The sequence below is a fragment of the Spermophilus citellus genome, assembly GCF_964194105.1.
Source record: "Spermophilus citellus genome assembly, chromosome: 1".
Taxonomy (NCBI): Eukaryota; Metazoa; Chordata; class Mammalia; order Rodentia; family Sciuridae; genus Spermophilus; species Spermophilus citellus.
In genome coordinates, this window is record NC_138182.1 from 2,864,738 (window position 1) to 2,879,109 (window position 14,372).

Here is a 14,372-nt window from a genome sequence, read left to right on the forward strand (position 1 = left end):
CATTTTTTTACTGTTTTTTAAAAAGGCGAGTGGAAAACTATTTTAGGCACATGCATTAACAGAGTTCTCTTTTTGTCCCAAATGAACTATGTAACAGAGACTTGAAAAAAATTCTTCCAGGGTCAGTGGAAGAATGTCCCTGTTCCTTAGTTGCTCTTGTGGAATCTGGTGGTAGGAGCTGAGGACATTTTTCACAGTTGGAAACCTCATGATCCTGGTTGCTGTCTACAGGATCAGGGTGTCTGAAATAATTCCTGGCTTGTGGCAACCATGGGGAAGCCTTTCATTTCTTTTTGTTTATTAATTACTTACTAGGGATTGAACCCAGGGGTGCTTTACCATTGAGCCATGTCCCCAGCTTTTTAAATTTTGAGACAGGGTCTCACTGAGTTCTGAGTGCCTCACTAAGTTGCTGAGGCTGGCCTCAAACTTGGATCCTCCCGCCTCTGCCCTCTGGGTTGCTAGGCTTGAGGACATGTGCCACAGTACCTGTGCTCTCCTTTTCTAAATGTCTGCAGTTGCCAGTTTCTGTAGGGTCTTGGTCATTGTCTTCCATCGTGGGGAACAGATAGGACAGCCTGCTGTTTCTGCCTGGTGGTGTCCAACATAACGTGACTTGAAGCCTGGGAGGAATTGCCCGTCCACACTGATCTGGGAGGTGAGCTCAGGGAAGGAACATTGCTCTTTGGGTGCTGGATTCCAGAGAGCTCACCGCTTGCCTCCGGTGGCTCTGTGCCACAAACTACACAACTCTGCCCAAGATGGCTCTTCCCAAAGAGGGAGGCAGCCTGGGACCCTGAGAGGTGCCACGTTTTGGCTGTAGGACCTGCCTAAGGGTACACACCTCCAGCTCCTGCCAAACCAGCCAGGCTCCTCGTCCAGCTCGCCTCTCCCCAGGTCACTCGGAGAGCGGGGAGTGGAGGGGAGGGCATGTTCCTTTGTGTTTCACTGTTAACCTGATCAATAGTGAGGCCCAGCAGCAGGTCCAGTGGCTGCTGTGACTTTGGAGCGGTGATGACCATGACTTTGGGGAGGTGTCTGCAGCAGCCATCGTGAGTCTGGAAGCATGGTCACTCCCGTGGGTCAGAAGTGAGCCTGATGACCTCTCTGCAGTTCAGAAGGACATGCACATCATGTATGGTGGCTTCCTAAGAGCCTGTCCCCGTGTGCCGCGAATGTGCCAAGGTCCCAGGGACACCTCAGTGAGCTGTGGGTGGCACGGCTCTACCTGCTGGGGCCTCCCCTGTGTGTTGTGAGTGTGAACCTGTCCCAGGGAGGCCTGTTTGCACTCGGGTTTGCTCCTGCCTTGAAGAGTGTCCTTCAAACTGTTCTCCACAAGGTCATGCTGCAGGCAGAGGTAGCAGAATGTTCTTAGCAACAGACTTGCTTGGTGCCACTTTAGAACCTGGCACAGACTGTGATAGCAAGAACTGAGATCATGCAGGTAGCATTGCTTAAACAGCTTCTTTTAGAATTCCAGAGTCCTGGGCTGATGGGTCAGCTTCAGTGGGAAGCTTGAGCCCTAGTCAGTTACCTGCTTTCCTGGGCTGGCTTCTACCTGGACATGGGGTCCTGGTTGGTCACCTCCTTCTGGTCATTGATGCCTCAGTCCCAGTTCCAGCCACATCTGGAGGCCGGTTCCTTTGGGGGCAGGATGGGGAGCTCTGTGCAGTGTGGCAGGGTGTTATGTCCTGAGATGAGCAATAACCATCTGTCTTCCCCTGTCTTCCCACCAGGGAGAGAGCAGTTCCACGGCTTGGGCTCAATGTACTGCCGGGGGGCAGCCGCTGTCATCCTCACCTACGACGTAAACCACCTGCAGAGCCTGGTGGAGCTGGAGGACAGGTTCCTGGGCCTGACGGACACGGCCAGCAAAGACTGCCTATTTGCCATCGTGGGGAACAAAGTGGACCTCACTGAGGAGGGGGCCGCAGAGAGTGGGGCTTCCCCCAGGGTGCCCAAGCAGGTGCAGCTGGAGGATGCCATGGCCCTTTATAAAAAGATCCTCAAGTACAAGATGCTGGACGAGAAGGACGTGCCGGCTGCTGAGCAGATGTGCTTCGAGACCAGCGCCAAGACGGGGTACAACGTGGACCTCCTGTTTGAAACCCTGTTTGACATGGTGGTGCCAATGATCTTACAGCAGAGGGCTGAGGGGCCGCCGCAGACTGTGGATATAACCAGCTGTAAACCCACCAAACGGACCAGATCCGGGTGCTGTGCCTGACCTGCAGAAGGCCTTCCTGACCCTTGGTCTGTGCCCCTGGGAAGCCAGCTGGGGTCAGAAAAGAGCACAAGAAATCAGGGAGTCTCTGTATAGTGCAGTGCACAAGGAGTGCTACTAGTCACTGATGAAGATCAGCGTACACAGGCGCCTTAGTGGGCCAGGAGGTGGGGACAGGAACGCGCCACAGAAACTGCAGGGCCAGGACATAGATGCCGCCTCTCCCGCTACCTCTGTGTCCCAGGTCACACCTGCGGTTGGCTTCCGTCCTCAGGTCTGTCCCCTGCCTGAGACCTGCCCTGCACCCTCCGTGGCCACCATGCTGTGCAGCTTTATGTCTGGAACTTTCACTGTGATTTCCTTGTGGTCCTCCCCTTTGGTACTTGTACTTTGACATATTGTGATAATGATTCTCCACATTTAATTTATACGAAATCAGGAATGCCTGTTTCATATTGGTTGAAACAGTGTGCGCTACACATTTTATTAAAGATGATTTTGGGGAAAATCGTGTGGAGACTGGACTGATTTGGATTTTACGTGAGCCCCTGGGGCTGCTTTCTGGGGAAACTGCTGGTGAGCCTGGCCGGCTTCTGTGTCTTTAAAGCCACATCGAATCCGTGCAGGTTCCAGAACATGTAGACTGGCCCATTGCTGAGCTGGGAGTCCCGTCCATGGCCTAAAAACCCGTGGTGGCGGTCAGGCTGTCTGGTCCTGCTCAGCTCTGTTGGACCTCGTGTTCCCAATGGCCACAGAACCCGCTGCACTTCTGCTGTGGGTGGTGGTGGACACTCTTGATCTAGAAGCTTCCAGACAGAGGAGTCATAGAGGGCGATTTCTGCTTTCTTGGGAACTCTTTTCGTGTGTATGTGGGGTACCGAGGATTGAACTCGGGGGCCCTAGACCACTGAGCACATCCCCAGCCCTAATTTGTACTTTATTTAGAGACAGGGTCTCACTGAGTTGCTTAGTGCCTCGCAGTTGCCGAGTCTGGCTCTGAACTTGTGATCCTCCTGCCTCTGCCTCCCAAGCCTGGGATTCCAGGTGTGCATGCGCCATCGCGCTCAGGCCTTTCTTAGGAATTCGATTGAGAGTCAGCAGGCTGGACAAGGAGGCAGAGTGGGGTGGAAGAGTGGGGATAACAGGGTGCGCAGGCAGTGGTTCTGCTTTCTGTGGGGCGTGTTTGCTAATTTTGTTGAAGGCCTGTGGTCTGGTTGCTGGGTTGCTGCAGGCCTGGTTCACCTGCACCTGTGAAGTGAGTGTGCTCGGGTGTGTGGTGAAGCCTGGCATTGAGGCAGTACCAGGCAGTCCTGCATGTGTGCCGAGACCCCTGCTGAGCCTCGCCTGTGCAAAGGATCCCCGGGGTCCAGACTTGTTTTACAACAGCGCATTGGAAACTGAATGTGAGACAGTTTGATTGCTGTTCGTTGATTTGTGGGAATTGGCCTTTGTGGGGGCAGAAGTTGTATTTATTTTCCAAGATGTGCATCTGCTGTGATAATCTAGGAAACACGCCACCCAGAGAGACCCTGGGCTCTTTCTTTGAAGCTATGGAGGAAAGGTGTCCTGTGATGTTGGGTGTGCAGTTGGAGCTTGAAGAGGGTGGTGGGGGTGAATTCCAAACTCCTTTCCTCCTGAACGTTACGATTCGATTTTCCACCTCCGAGCACCAGCCCTTGTTTTCTTGACTGGCCGTGTGTCTGGTGGCTGGTGCGTGCGGAGAGCACACCAATGCCACGTACTCATGTTGCCCTGTATTTGATGCCCTAGAAATAGTCACTTGGAGCTCCTTGTTTGCCAGTTTTTCTGAGTAGTTGGCCTTGCAGCCTTTAAATTTTTTTTTTTTTAGTTATAGAAGGACACAGTACCTCCATTTATTATTTTTATGTGGTATTGGGGATCGAACCCAGTGCCTCGTGTGCTAGGCAATCAGTCCTCTGCAGCCTCTTGTGTCACAACCTCTAACTGGTCCTGCATGTGCTGGGCCCCTTGGGGGACGCCCGACAAGCAGCAGCTTTCTCCTCAGCCCCCCGGTGCTGCCCTTGGGGAAGGATAAAAGATGCTGGGGTCCTGGCTTCTTGGCACCCTGTTCTGGGTGGTGTCCCAGCTGGACACACTTCCCACTTGTGGGTATGTCCAGCCTGTGCTCCAGAGCTGGCTGGAGGGTGCAGTGCAGCCCTGCTCTCTGGTCGTGGGCTCATGGGTGCCTTCCCTGGAGGCTCTGGGTCGAGAACGCCTCCCTCAGGAGGGCTGCACGCATGCCAGGCAGCCGCACTACCGCTTGAGCCACATCCCTAGCCCCTCACATGGGGCTTTTGACAGGCTTCAAAGCCCGAACAGAGTGAGCAGGAGACTTCAGTATGTCACGTCCTCACGATCACCTCCTTGAGGTGGGGGTTGGAGTTCAGAGCAAAGAGCTGCCTTCCAGGGGTCTCGGGGGGCTGCTGGACATCTGCCTTCCAGGGGTCTCGGGGGGCTGCTGGACATCTGCCTCCTAGGGGTCTCAGGGGGCTGCTGGACATCTTAAGCCCTGTGCTCAAGTCCTCGTGCACACCTTTGTTCTAAGCCGTTGCTGTGGCAACAAGCTCTGTCAGGTGGAGGCGGATGGTACTAGTGCCTGCTTCCCCTGACGGTGGCTGGTGTTCTGCTCCCTCTCCCAGGAGGCTGCCAGGGGCCTGCTCAGCCCAAATCCTAGACAGCACCCCTGGAAGTGTGAGGGGATGCCCACGCTCAGGCAGCCTGGGCAGCAGGGACAGGAGCTGGTGGACGGACAGCTCAGGGCCCCTCTGCAGCCTTCTCTTGCAGTCCCCAGTGGAACTGAGCCCTAAACTGCCCACCTCCGTGACACACCCTTGAACTGCCCTTTTCTCCTGATTTCACTCTGCCCAGGGGCCCTCGTGACCATCCTGTGCAAGTCCTTCTCAGATGGCTCCTGGAGGCAGGAGAGACAGATGCCCATCTTTCCCAATGACGCCAGAAGGCGGACTGCTTGTTTCATTATGTGGAATTTTAGAGAGAAGTTGAGATTGGATTTCAAAGGGTTGAATTCTGTGAGTTGATCTCTGCACGAGTCAGGGCTGGAGCTATGTCCTTGGAGACTGGCTTCCCCAGTCCAGCCTCAGATCTGAAGGACACTGGGACAATGGAATGCCCCCAGAGCTGCATAGAGACATGGGCAGCGTGTGGGCTGCTTCCTGCCCACCTGACTGAACTGCAAGCAGCTCCCTGAGAATGAGTGACAACTGTGCGTCTAGGGTTGAAGGCCACTGAAACACAAGCCAGCAGCGCCAGGCTGGGCGGACCCGAGGGAGTGCACCCCCTGGGGCAGGTTCTGAGGAAAGTAAGGCAGTCACCAACCTGGGTTTAGAAAGTTCAAGACTGACGTTTATTTTGTGGTGGTTACATGGACAGGCAGTAGAGGACAGCTCACCAGGAAGAAGGGAGGGCGAGGTCCCCGGGACCCATGGCCAGGGACACACTATACCCCACCTGTGACACCAGCCAGGTCTTTGCTTCCACACGGTGTGCTGTGCCCAGAGGCCCAGAGGGACGTGGTGGAAGTGTGTGTGTGGCTGTGAGGTCTTACAGGGAAAAGCACAAGGTGGCCTTCTTGAGGGGACGCAGGTCCCTTCCACGGGTCTGGAGAACACAGGGCTGCCATCCCGCGGGCGTAGGAAACAGCACCAAGCCCTTGGCGGGAGCCCAGGCGGGAACAGGTGGCGTCGGCCCGGCTGTCCTGGCTACACCGTGGGCGGAGGGGACCAGGGGAGCTGTCTTGCGGGAGGAGTGAGGGCGGAGAGGCCAGTGAAGCAGCGGGCATGGCTGTCCTGCGGGATGGTGGCCAGCGGCCTGGGCAGGTCGGGCTGACAGCGTAGGCTGTTAGGGGGTGCCGGTGCCGAATTCCTTTGGTAGCTTTTTTTTTTAAATTGTTTTTAGAGGAAAATAATAAATCCAGCTTTGGGGTCAGCGTCTGAGGTAACGGTTAAGAGTGAGCACCAGAGTGGCCCCTTTGCCGTGGCGGGGCTCACAGGTTCTTCATGCACACCTGGCAGCGGCTGATGTGCGTGCGGATGAGGCCGGCCTTGAGCGTGTCCGCCGAGGGCGTGCCCTGGAAGCTCTGCTCGGGGATGGTGGTCAGCCAGAAGCTGTACTTGTTGGCATAGTAGTGGCAGGTCCCACGGGCCCCGTTGCACTCGATGAACGGCGTGGCGCGGAAGTCCTCCAGGCAGCTGCCCGGCGACACCAGTGACTGGCCACCGCCTTCGTCCCCAGCCGCAGTGTGCTGTGCAGAGACCCAGAGACAGCAGGTCAGGTTCTACTCTCGTGAGCCACAAAGCTTTTTGTTTGTTTTTGGTGTTCACAGGTAACAGGCCAAATTTACCCAAATCATTTTGGTGGAGAATTAACAGTGCAACAATGCCCCTCTGGTGGGGACAGCCCCACGTTGACACACAAGTAGCACCTACCATAAGGAAGGAATAGCCGATCCACAAGCTGCGCCAGCCGGCGGGGCAGTGGGGGATAGAGACGTCCTGACTGTGGACTGCGATGGCCACTGCTGGGGCCTCACACACGGAGCAGCGGCTGATGTAGGGCTTGATGTCATCCTCGGCCACCGGCATCATGGGCAGCGGGGCCGTGGTGGAGAGCCAGTAGGACTTGTCGTTGCGGCTGGCATAGTAGCAGATGTCGCCCGGGTTGCAGTACAGGAAGGGCATGGTGCTGAAGCGCGCCAGGCAGGAGCCCGCCAGCCCTGCAGGAGGGGAGTGTGAGACCACGTCCAGGCCCCCCAGAGCCTCATGCGGACATGCCCCACCTGTGGCCTGCCGTCTGCAGGGGTCAGGCCAGTTCCCTCCGTTCCCTTTTCCCTCTTCACTGTTTCCCAGCCCACACTGGCACTTCCAGAGAGCCTGCTCCTCTGACGTCCTTCTACATGCCTCTGGGCCATGGGGGGCCAGGGAACTGGGTCATTAAGAGTGGCATTGGTGGGGAGGCCACATTTGGCAGTGTCAACAGTGTCAGCACCAGGAAATTCCTGGTGGCACCTGGGCTGAGTGCCTCTCATGGTGCCCAGGAGCCTTCCCTGAAGGAGCTCTGGCTGATGCCCCAGCCAGGCAGCTCTCCTACCTCTGGCCACAAGGCGGACTTTGTCCAAGGCCAGGGGGAATTTCAAGCTAAGCAGGTTTTGCTTTTCACACTGGTGGCTTAAAAGCTCACGGCCAGATGTGGGGCCCCTTTGACACCCAGCGAAGTGCAAAGGCCCGCCTCCTGGCCCTGCTCCCAGGGCTACTTAGGTCCTGTCCTTGTTTGCTCTTGCTCCACTGTTTTCTCAAGACTTATTATGGAGGCAGAGCCTACAGGCAGGAGCCTACAGGCATCAGGGCGCAGCTCATCACCAGCAGGGTGCCCTGGTGTGACCCTATGGCAAAATGGACCATGCCAGCCTCCGGCATGCCCCTCCCCTCCAAGGGGACCACAGACTGAAGACCCACCCCACCTTACATTGTGGCATTTCCGTATTCGTGCCTTTTAAGGACTCACTTGAATAAACCTCCACCCCGCTCATGCATCTGTTTTCCTGGGGTCTGGCTTAGGACCATGTGCAGTCCCGCCCTAACCGCCCAGTCGAACTCTAGAGTAAGGGCAAAAATAAGGAGGAGAAGCAACTGGTGGCCTCTAGTGGAGAGGGGTCAGCATGTGGCTAGAGCCAGACATGAACCTGCAGAAGCCTTGATAAAGAGTTAAAAGGCGGCCTATGCTGGAGCGCTAAGTGTTAAGGGCTTAGTAAGACTCTGTCCAAAGATATCTTAGTCCCTTCTGAGCCCTGAGTCTCACCATGGCCATCTAGCCTTGACCACTGCCAGGAGCAGAGTGGCCCTTGTTGGTAGTACCTACCCAGGTCCTGGTTGTGGGCTTTCTCTTGGCCTTCAAAGTACAGCAGGCTGTATCCGCTCCAGAGCTTGTTCATGCCCACGGGGCACATGGGCTCCTGGTCCGTCTGACTGTGCTTCACCAGGAGGTAGCCGATGCTGACGCTGCGGCCTGGCATGCCGGGCAGGCCTGGGATCCCTGGACGGCCTGGCTCCCCTAGGGCCCAAGAGAAAGCAGCCACTGTCCACTGCCCTGGGGACCCTCAGGGGGCTGCTCTTCCTTCTCCCCAGAGCGTGGGTCTCTGTGTGTTTAGCCCATGAGCCTCTTGGGAAATATTTGACCTAGATTTCATGCTTATTAAGTGTGAAATGATGATGATGATGATGATGCTGAACACCAACAGAAAGGACTTAAAAACTCAGCTGCCACAGGAGTGTTCCCTTCAGGGAGTCCTGAACTCAGAGCGAGAAGAACTGGGGATCCTTGGAGTTGGAAGTGTCTGAAGAAGCATCTCAGTTCACCCCATTCCCCAAGCAAACAGGTGTGCCCTGTCCCAGCTGCAGCCTCTGTGGGCACGCTTCTGGGAGAGGTGGCCCACCACAAGCTGGGCCACTCCCAGGGTTAGAATGTTCTTCCTGTGCAGAGCCGAAACCTTCCACCCAGGGTCCTGAGTCAGCCTCAGAGCACAATAGTGCACCCAGTCTGTCCCCAGTGTGACCACACTTCGAATAGTTGGAGTCCCCTCCAGGGACATTCTCCCTGCGTTCTCTGATCCTGGTCTCCTCTCTGGGATGCACTCCACTCGCCCATGTTTGCTTTGGGATCTGCATTCCTGCATGCCCAGTCTGTGGGCCAGGCCCAGGGAGGTGGAGGGTGGATTGCTGCTCCCTTGGATCTGGACGCTGATGGTGCAGACGGTTTAACTTGCTGCACCGCTGTTCATGCCATTGGCTCAAACCGGCCTTGGATTAATTAGGCAAATCCTGTTGTTTTTTCTAGTCTCTTCCATCCTTTACACGTAGCCAGCATTTAAAAAACTCAGGGCTTTACAAGGCTCCTGCTACCTCTGCAGGCATCTCTGGCTCCTTATCTCAGGCCTTCAAGATCCTGGTGACTCTGGCTCTTGAGCCTATGGTCACCTGGTATCCCACAGGAAGGAAGTGGCTGTCCCAACAGGCACAGGTGCCGGGAGCAGACACAGGACACAGCTGCAGGAACATCAGGGCTAGCACAGAAGGGTGCAGTGGCTTTCTGTCCTTGCCTGCCAACCTCACTGGGTTACCCCTGGTGGGGCCTATTGGAAGCTGACTGCCCCTTCTCTCTTGCTGCTCATCACGTACCTTCTTGGCCAACTGGTCCCTGGTGCCCCATAGGCCCTTGGTCTCCTCGGAACCCTGGGATAGCAGACACACCGCCTCTTCCCTGGGGTCCAGCCTTCCCTGGAGCTCCTCGAAAACCTGCAAGATATTGAGTGAGTGTGACCGGAAACTGGCCACGCTAAGCATGGCTGGTGCTCATCCCCAGAGGGCAAAGCAAACAGGACAGACCTTTTCCCTGTCACCCGCAGGACCCAGTGCCTTACCTGGCTCTCCAGGAGGGCCTTGGGGCCCCATCTCCCCCTGTGCCCCAGGAGGACCTCTCCTCCCCTGGGGGCCCATTGTCCCAGGCTGGACAGAAATTGTCAGGGGGACTCCTGCAATCCCTGGGGATCCCATAGAACCAGGGGCACCTGTAGAGGAAAGAAAGGCCCAGTAAACACTCGAGAACAGCATTACTTCCCCATCCGGAACCTGTCCTGGAAGCCCTGAGAACAATCTTGCATTCCAGAGAGGAGCTGGAGACCCCTCATCTGAGAGGCCACCCTGAGCCCCCCACCTAAATACTAAAGGCATCTCCCACTGGGTCCCAGGAGCGTTCCAATCCTGCTGCTTCTCTCTTTGTTCTCCAGAGGGTTCTGGTATCTGCCTCAGGAGGTCCCCAGCCTGGACGGGAGGTCAGGTCCCTGGGCGTCCATGTGGCCTGCTTGGCCTGAGCTTCCGTGCTCTGCAGGTGCCACTTACCAGGGAATCCCTGGTCTCCTTTGGGCCCCTTGGGGCCTCGGTCGCCCACAGCGCCGGTGGCTCCAGTGTTGCCCATGAATCCTGGTTCGCCCCTGGGGCCTGCAACACAAATGGACGTCAGACACATGTCCCTGGGGAAGAGGCTCCGGTCTCTGCCACGGTACTGGCTCCTCTGCCTGGGCACCATTACCTTTTTCTCCTGGGAGACCAAACACACCAGGCCGGCCCTGTGGCCCTGGGTCCCCGACCCAGCCTTTGTTCCCAGGGACTCCTGAAGCTCCTGGACTCCCATCATCTCCTTTGCTCCCAGGAAAGGCTGCAGGCCCAGGTGGCCCTGGTGGGCCTCGGTAGCCTGTGGGTGTTAGTTACAAGAGAGGAGAATTAAGCCGGACCCCAAGGAGGTTCTGCCACTGCCTTGGGGCTTTTTTGTTTATAATTATAAAATATATAGAGCATGGAGTTCTCATTTAGGACTGAACCCAGGGACGTGGTACCACTGAGTTACATCCCAGCCCTTCTCGAGAGAACATCTAGGTGGCCAAGCCTGTCCTTGAACTTGCTATCCTCCTGCCTTAGCCTCCCATCACTGGGCTCATAGGTGTGTACACTGTGCCCAGCTCACGGTTCTGAGTCCACTGCAGGGTGCAAATCTGACCCTACAGCAAGTAATGGATGCACACTGTATCACTTGGTTCCCTGGGGACCGTGTTGTGCAGGATGGGAGGGATGCTCCTTTGGCCATGTCTGGTCAGTGTGCAGAGAAGGTCTATTCGGCCCAGGAGCGAGCTGGCACCAGCACCCGCCCCAGGCACTTCCTCCCACCACGTGAGGCCTACTTACCTTCTAGGCCAAATATGCCTGGTGCGCCTTTGTCACCTGGTGACCCAGAGATGTTGGAAGGGGGGGTGATACCAGGGAACCCCTGGAGTCCTGGACTCCCGGCTGGACCTCGTTCCCCTAAGGAGGAAAACAGAAGTTTCTTTTAGTGCCAGCAGCCAACATTCTAGCCCTACTCTTCTCCCTGCTCCCGTCTCCGGAGGACCAGAGCTACGCAGGGTGAGGTAGTGACCCAGTGTCCTCCTGCCGGAGACGTCTTGAGGAGGAAGGGGCTATGTGACCCGTGGTCAGGAGGGCTGATCATCTGTCCCTCCAGCCCCCAGGTACTGAGGAGCCCGTCTGGGGCCCTGTCCTCACTGCCACGTTCCAGGGCCTGCAGGACTGCGTTCAGGAGGTCCCCAGGCTCTAACACCGACACTCCTGGGCGGCTCATTAGCACGGGGGAGAAGGTGAAGCAGGGCAGCATGTGCCCCTTGGGTCACATTAATGTTGCTAAGCCTCCTTCTGTCTGTCCTTCAGTGTTGGGCGCACGGAGCTTATCCTTCACCACAGAGAGGGGTCGACATGTACCCACACTGAAGAGCACGATCAGCCAGGGGACAGTGCAAGGGACGACTGGCCAAGAGGCACTGCAGCAGGAACTCCCCCGAGGACCGGCAAGTCCTGTTCTCTGCAGTGTCCCATCTCTGCTAGCTGCTGCCCCGTCCTGCCTAGTGGGGTCTGCTCGTGGAGATGGCAATGCGTGCTTGGACTGTGTGGCCTCACCTGGGGCTCCCTGCTCCCCTTTCCGTCCTGGGACTCCTGTGGGGCCTGGAAGGGTGTTGGCCTCTCCTGGGTCACCCCTGTCCCCAGTAGGTCCTGGGAATCCTGGTTCTCCGTGGATGTCAGCACCTGCGGTAGAATTAAAACAGCAGCCAATGGCCACGTTGTCCGTCAGTGTACAGGTGATTTTCCTAAGTAGGACAGTCAGTGCCACTCAAGTCAGGCAGCCACGGTGACCTCACTTTGCTCTGGTGTTACAGAATCTGAGATCTGGAAGGGATCTCCAAGAGGACACTGGAGCCCTTCACCCTATAGATACGAAGACTGAGGCCCCCAGGGCCTGAATTCATGGACACAGTCAGCGGAGGAGCTGGGATCTCACACCAGGCCTCCTGGCTGGAGGCTGTTCTCCATGCTACACCTTTGCTGGTTTTGAAAATTAAATACTGCTCAAAAATCTTCCCTGTCCACATATTGGTGCTCAAAGCAATCAGGGGCAGGAAACAGCAGTACCACTTAACAGGTTTCCCTTCATCTGCCCGTTGGAATTGAAATGGGCTACGTGGAGCCTAGTGTGTGCATCTCATGTACATTTGCAAATTCACCTGTGGACCGACTGGTTCCACAAAACCTCTGTAGACAGCAGTCTTTACTCCTCATAGCAGCTGTAGAATTAGAGGTGATTTTTTTTCTTATTTTTCAAAATATTTTCCTCACTGAACTGGGATGTTTTCTAAATTGAAGTCACTAAATGGGCATGTGTGTCACAAAGTCCCTCCAATGCTGTGGGCTGTGCTGGGTACAGTGCCACATACCTGGGGACCCTGGGAAGCCTTTGGTGCCCGGCAGGCCGTGTAATCCGCTGATCCCTCGGATTCCCGGGAAGCCTGTGAGAAGTTGACACAGCGTTATTCATGCAAAGGAGGCTGCCAGGTGGTCTCTGGTGGCAGGAGCCCCCTGACAACGCCAGCACGCTCATCTGCTGTATTGCTGTCTGTCCCCACACAGGGCTGCCCATCCCTGACGAGCAGGGGCAGTCAGCTGCAGGTGGCTTTCACCCGACAGGTACACGCACCACTCCTGCTGCCCAGGAGGCCCACTGTACTGTCTCTACAGACTGTTTCAGGAGTCCTCAGAGCTGAGAGGGGAAACGTGCTGTCCTTCCCCTTCCTGAAGTCTCATCTTTGGCGCATTAGGTCAGTAAAACATGTGCGCAGAGCCTGTCTGCCTTGCCGAGGACAGACACTTCTGGAGGAGGACGCAGCTCACAGGCAGCCACAGCTGCATGCTCTGCAGGGACCTGCGGCCATGGTGCACCTTGGGACTGGCTGGGTCATTTGTAATTCCCAGTAAGCACAGAGCCAGGACAGCTCAGCCAGGGCCTTATAACCCCAAGCGCCAGCTGGCCCCCGTGGGAAATGGGGAAGCCTGTGGCAGAACTTGGGGCCTCTTGCGCCCAAGCCTCTGGTGCCTCTGTGCAGCTGGCGTGGGCCTGGGCCTCTCTGGAGGCTTCCGTCCGTGTCTCTGGGAAGTGAAGCCCCTCTTGGCAGCGTGTCTCTTTACCCACCGTCTGCTGTGCTCACAGCCTCCTGCAGAGGCTGGCCTGGCTGATGGCACTTCTCGCAGCCTGGCTACTTGGCTGAGTGCTGTGGGCACTGCACACTTCTGTCAAGGAAGGAATTGACTCACCTGGTAAGCCTGGCACGCCAGGCCAGCCAGAATCGCCTTTATCGCCGGGGACTCCGATCCGCCCTGGATCTCCCTGTGGCCCCCGCAGCCCTGTTAGCCCTGGGAAGCCTGGAGGGGGGAACAATCATTAAGTTTGAGCACACAGGAACCCCGGAAACCTGTGGGGTCCTGCCTGGAGGGGTGAGGGCTCCCAGGGAAAGGCTGAGGACCTATGGGGGCTGCAGCTCAAGCTACATGAGAGAGTCTAGGGACTGTTCTCCCTTTGGGAATGATGTAGCATCAGACCTGGACCCTAAGTTCAGCAGGATGAGGTCAGCCTGGCCAAAGAGAAAATGGGGTGCATTTTTAATTCTCCTCCTATCATGCGGACAGAAGTCTGGAGAATCCTGGAGGCAGTGCCCGCAGAGCGCATGGAGGCTGGGGAAGCGCCAAGCGAAGGCAGCAGCCTCCGCAGCTCCGATGCCAGCTCTCCCTTGCTTTCCCTCACTCACGGGACCCTCAGGTGTGTGGCTGCACATTCAAACGCATGAAAAGGATCCTTTCAAATAGATCGGGCCGTTTGTACACAAGGGACAGAGGCTGGCTCAGAAATCCTTGTCATTCATCCTGTGTGACTGCCTGTCACGGAGGGGGGCTCCCCACAGCCCGGTGCTCGATTCTCTCCAAGCTGTGGGTCCCCAGGCAGAGCTGGGTGAATGCACAAGAACAAGTTTCCTGGCGACGAGTGAGATGTGGTGGAGAAGGAAATGGCAAGGTGGCTGCTTTGTCCTGGGTCTTAGAGGTCACCTGCCTGGGGACTGTGACTGAAGGGGATTTTACCTGTTTGTCCTTTGGGTCCAGGAGGGCCTTGGGTTCCAGTCATGCCTGCTATCCCAGGGAAGCCAACTTCACCCTCTGCTCCCTTCTCTCCAAAGAACCCCTTCAGACCT

At 56.6% G+C, this 14,372-nt stretch overlaps 2 protein-coding genes across 3 annotated transcripts in view; one reads left to right on the plus strand and one right to left on the minus strand.

Annotated features, from left to right (window-relative positions):
• The window catches only part of RAB20 (RAB20, member RAS oncogene family), a 36,132-nt gene extending 33,393 nt beyond the window's left edge, over nt 1-2,739 (plus strand). Inside the window, exon 2 of the mRNA XM_081294115.1 lies at nt 1,737-2,739. Within this exon, the coding sequence (XP_081150241.1) occupies nt 1,737-2,227 (491 nt within the window). The 3' untranslated portion in view covers nt 2,228-2,739. The remainder of the gene's footprint in view (nt 1-1,736) is intronic.
• Nucleotides 2,740-5,586: 2,847 nt separating this feature from the next.
• Nucleotides 5,587-14,372, minus strand: part of COL4A2 (collagen type IV alpha 2 chain) — a 147,148-nt gene continuing 138,362 nt past the window's right edge. For both annotated transcript variants that reach the window (XM_081283634.1, XM_081283633.1), the window contains exons 37-48: nt 14,263-14,370; nt 13,444-13,551; nt 12,570-12,641; nt 11,758-11,883; nt 10,996-11,112; nt 10,346-10,507; nt 10,156-10,254; nt 9,678-9,824; nt 9,436-9,552; nt 8,120-8,311; nt 6,691-6,977; nt 5,587-6,506 (exon numbers count right to left, since the gene is read on the minus strand). In XM_081283634.1, the coding sequence (XP_081139760.1) occupies nt 6,249-6,506; nt 6,691-6,977; nt 8,120-8,311; nt 9,436-9,552; nt 9,678-9,824; nt 10,156-10,254; nt 10,346-10,507; nt 10,996-11,112; nt 11,758-11,883; nt 12,570-12,641; nt 13,444-13,551; nt 14,263-14,370 (1,793 nt within the window). In that variant the 3' untranslated portion in view covers nt 5,587-6,248. The remainder of the gene's footprint in view (nt 6,507-6,690; nt 6,978-8,119; nt 8,312-9,435; nt 9,553-9,677; nt 9,825-10,155; nt 10,255-10,345; nt 10,508-10,995; nt 11,113-11,757; nt 11,884-12,569; nt 12,642-13,443; nt 13,552-14,262; nt 14,371-14,372) is intronic.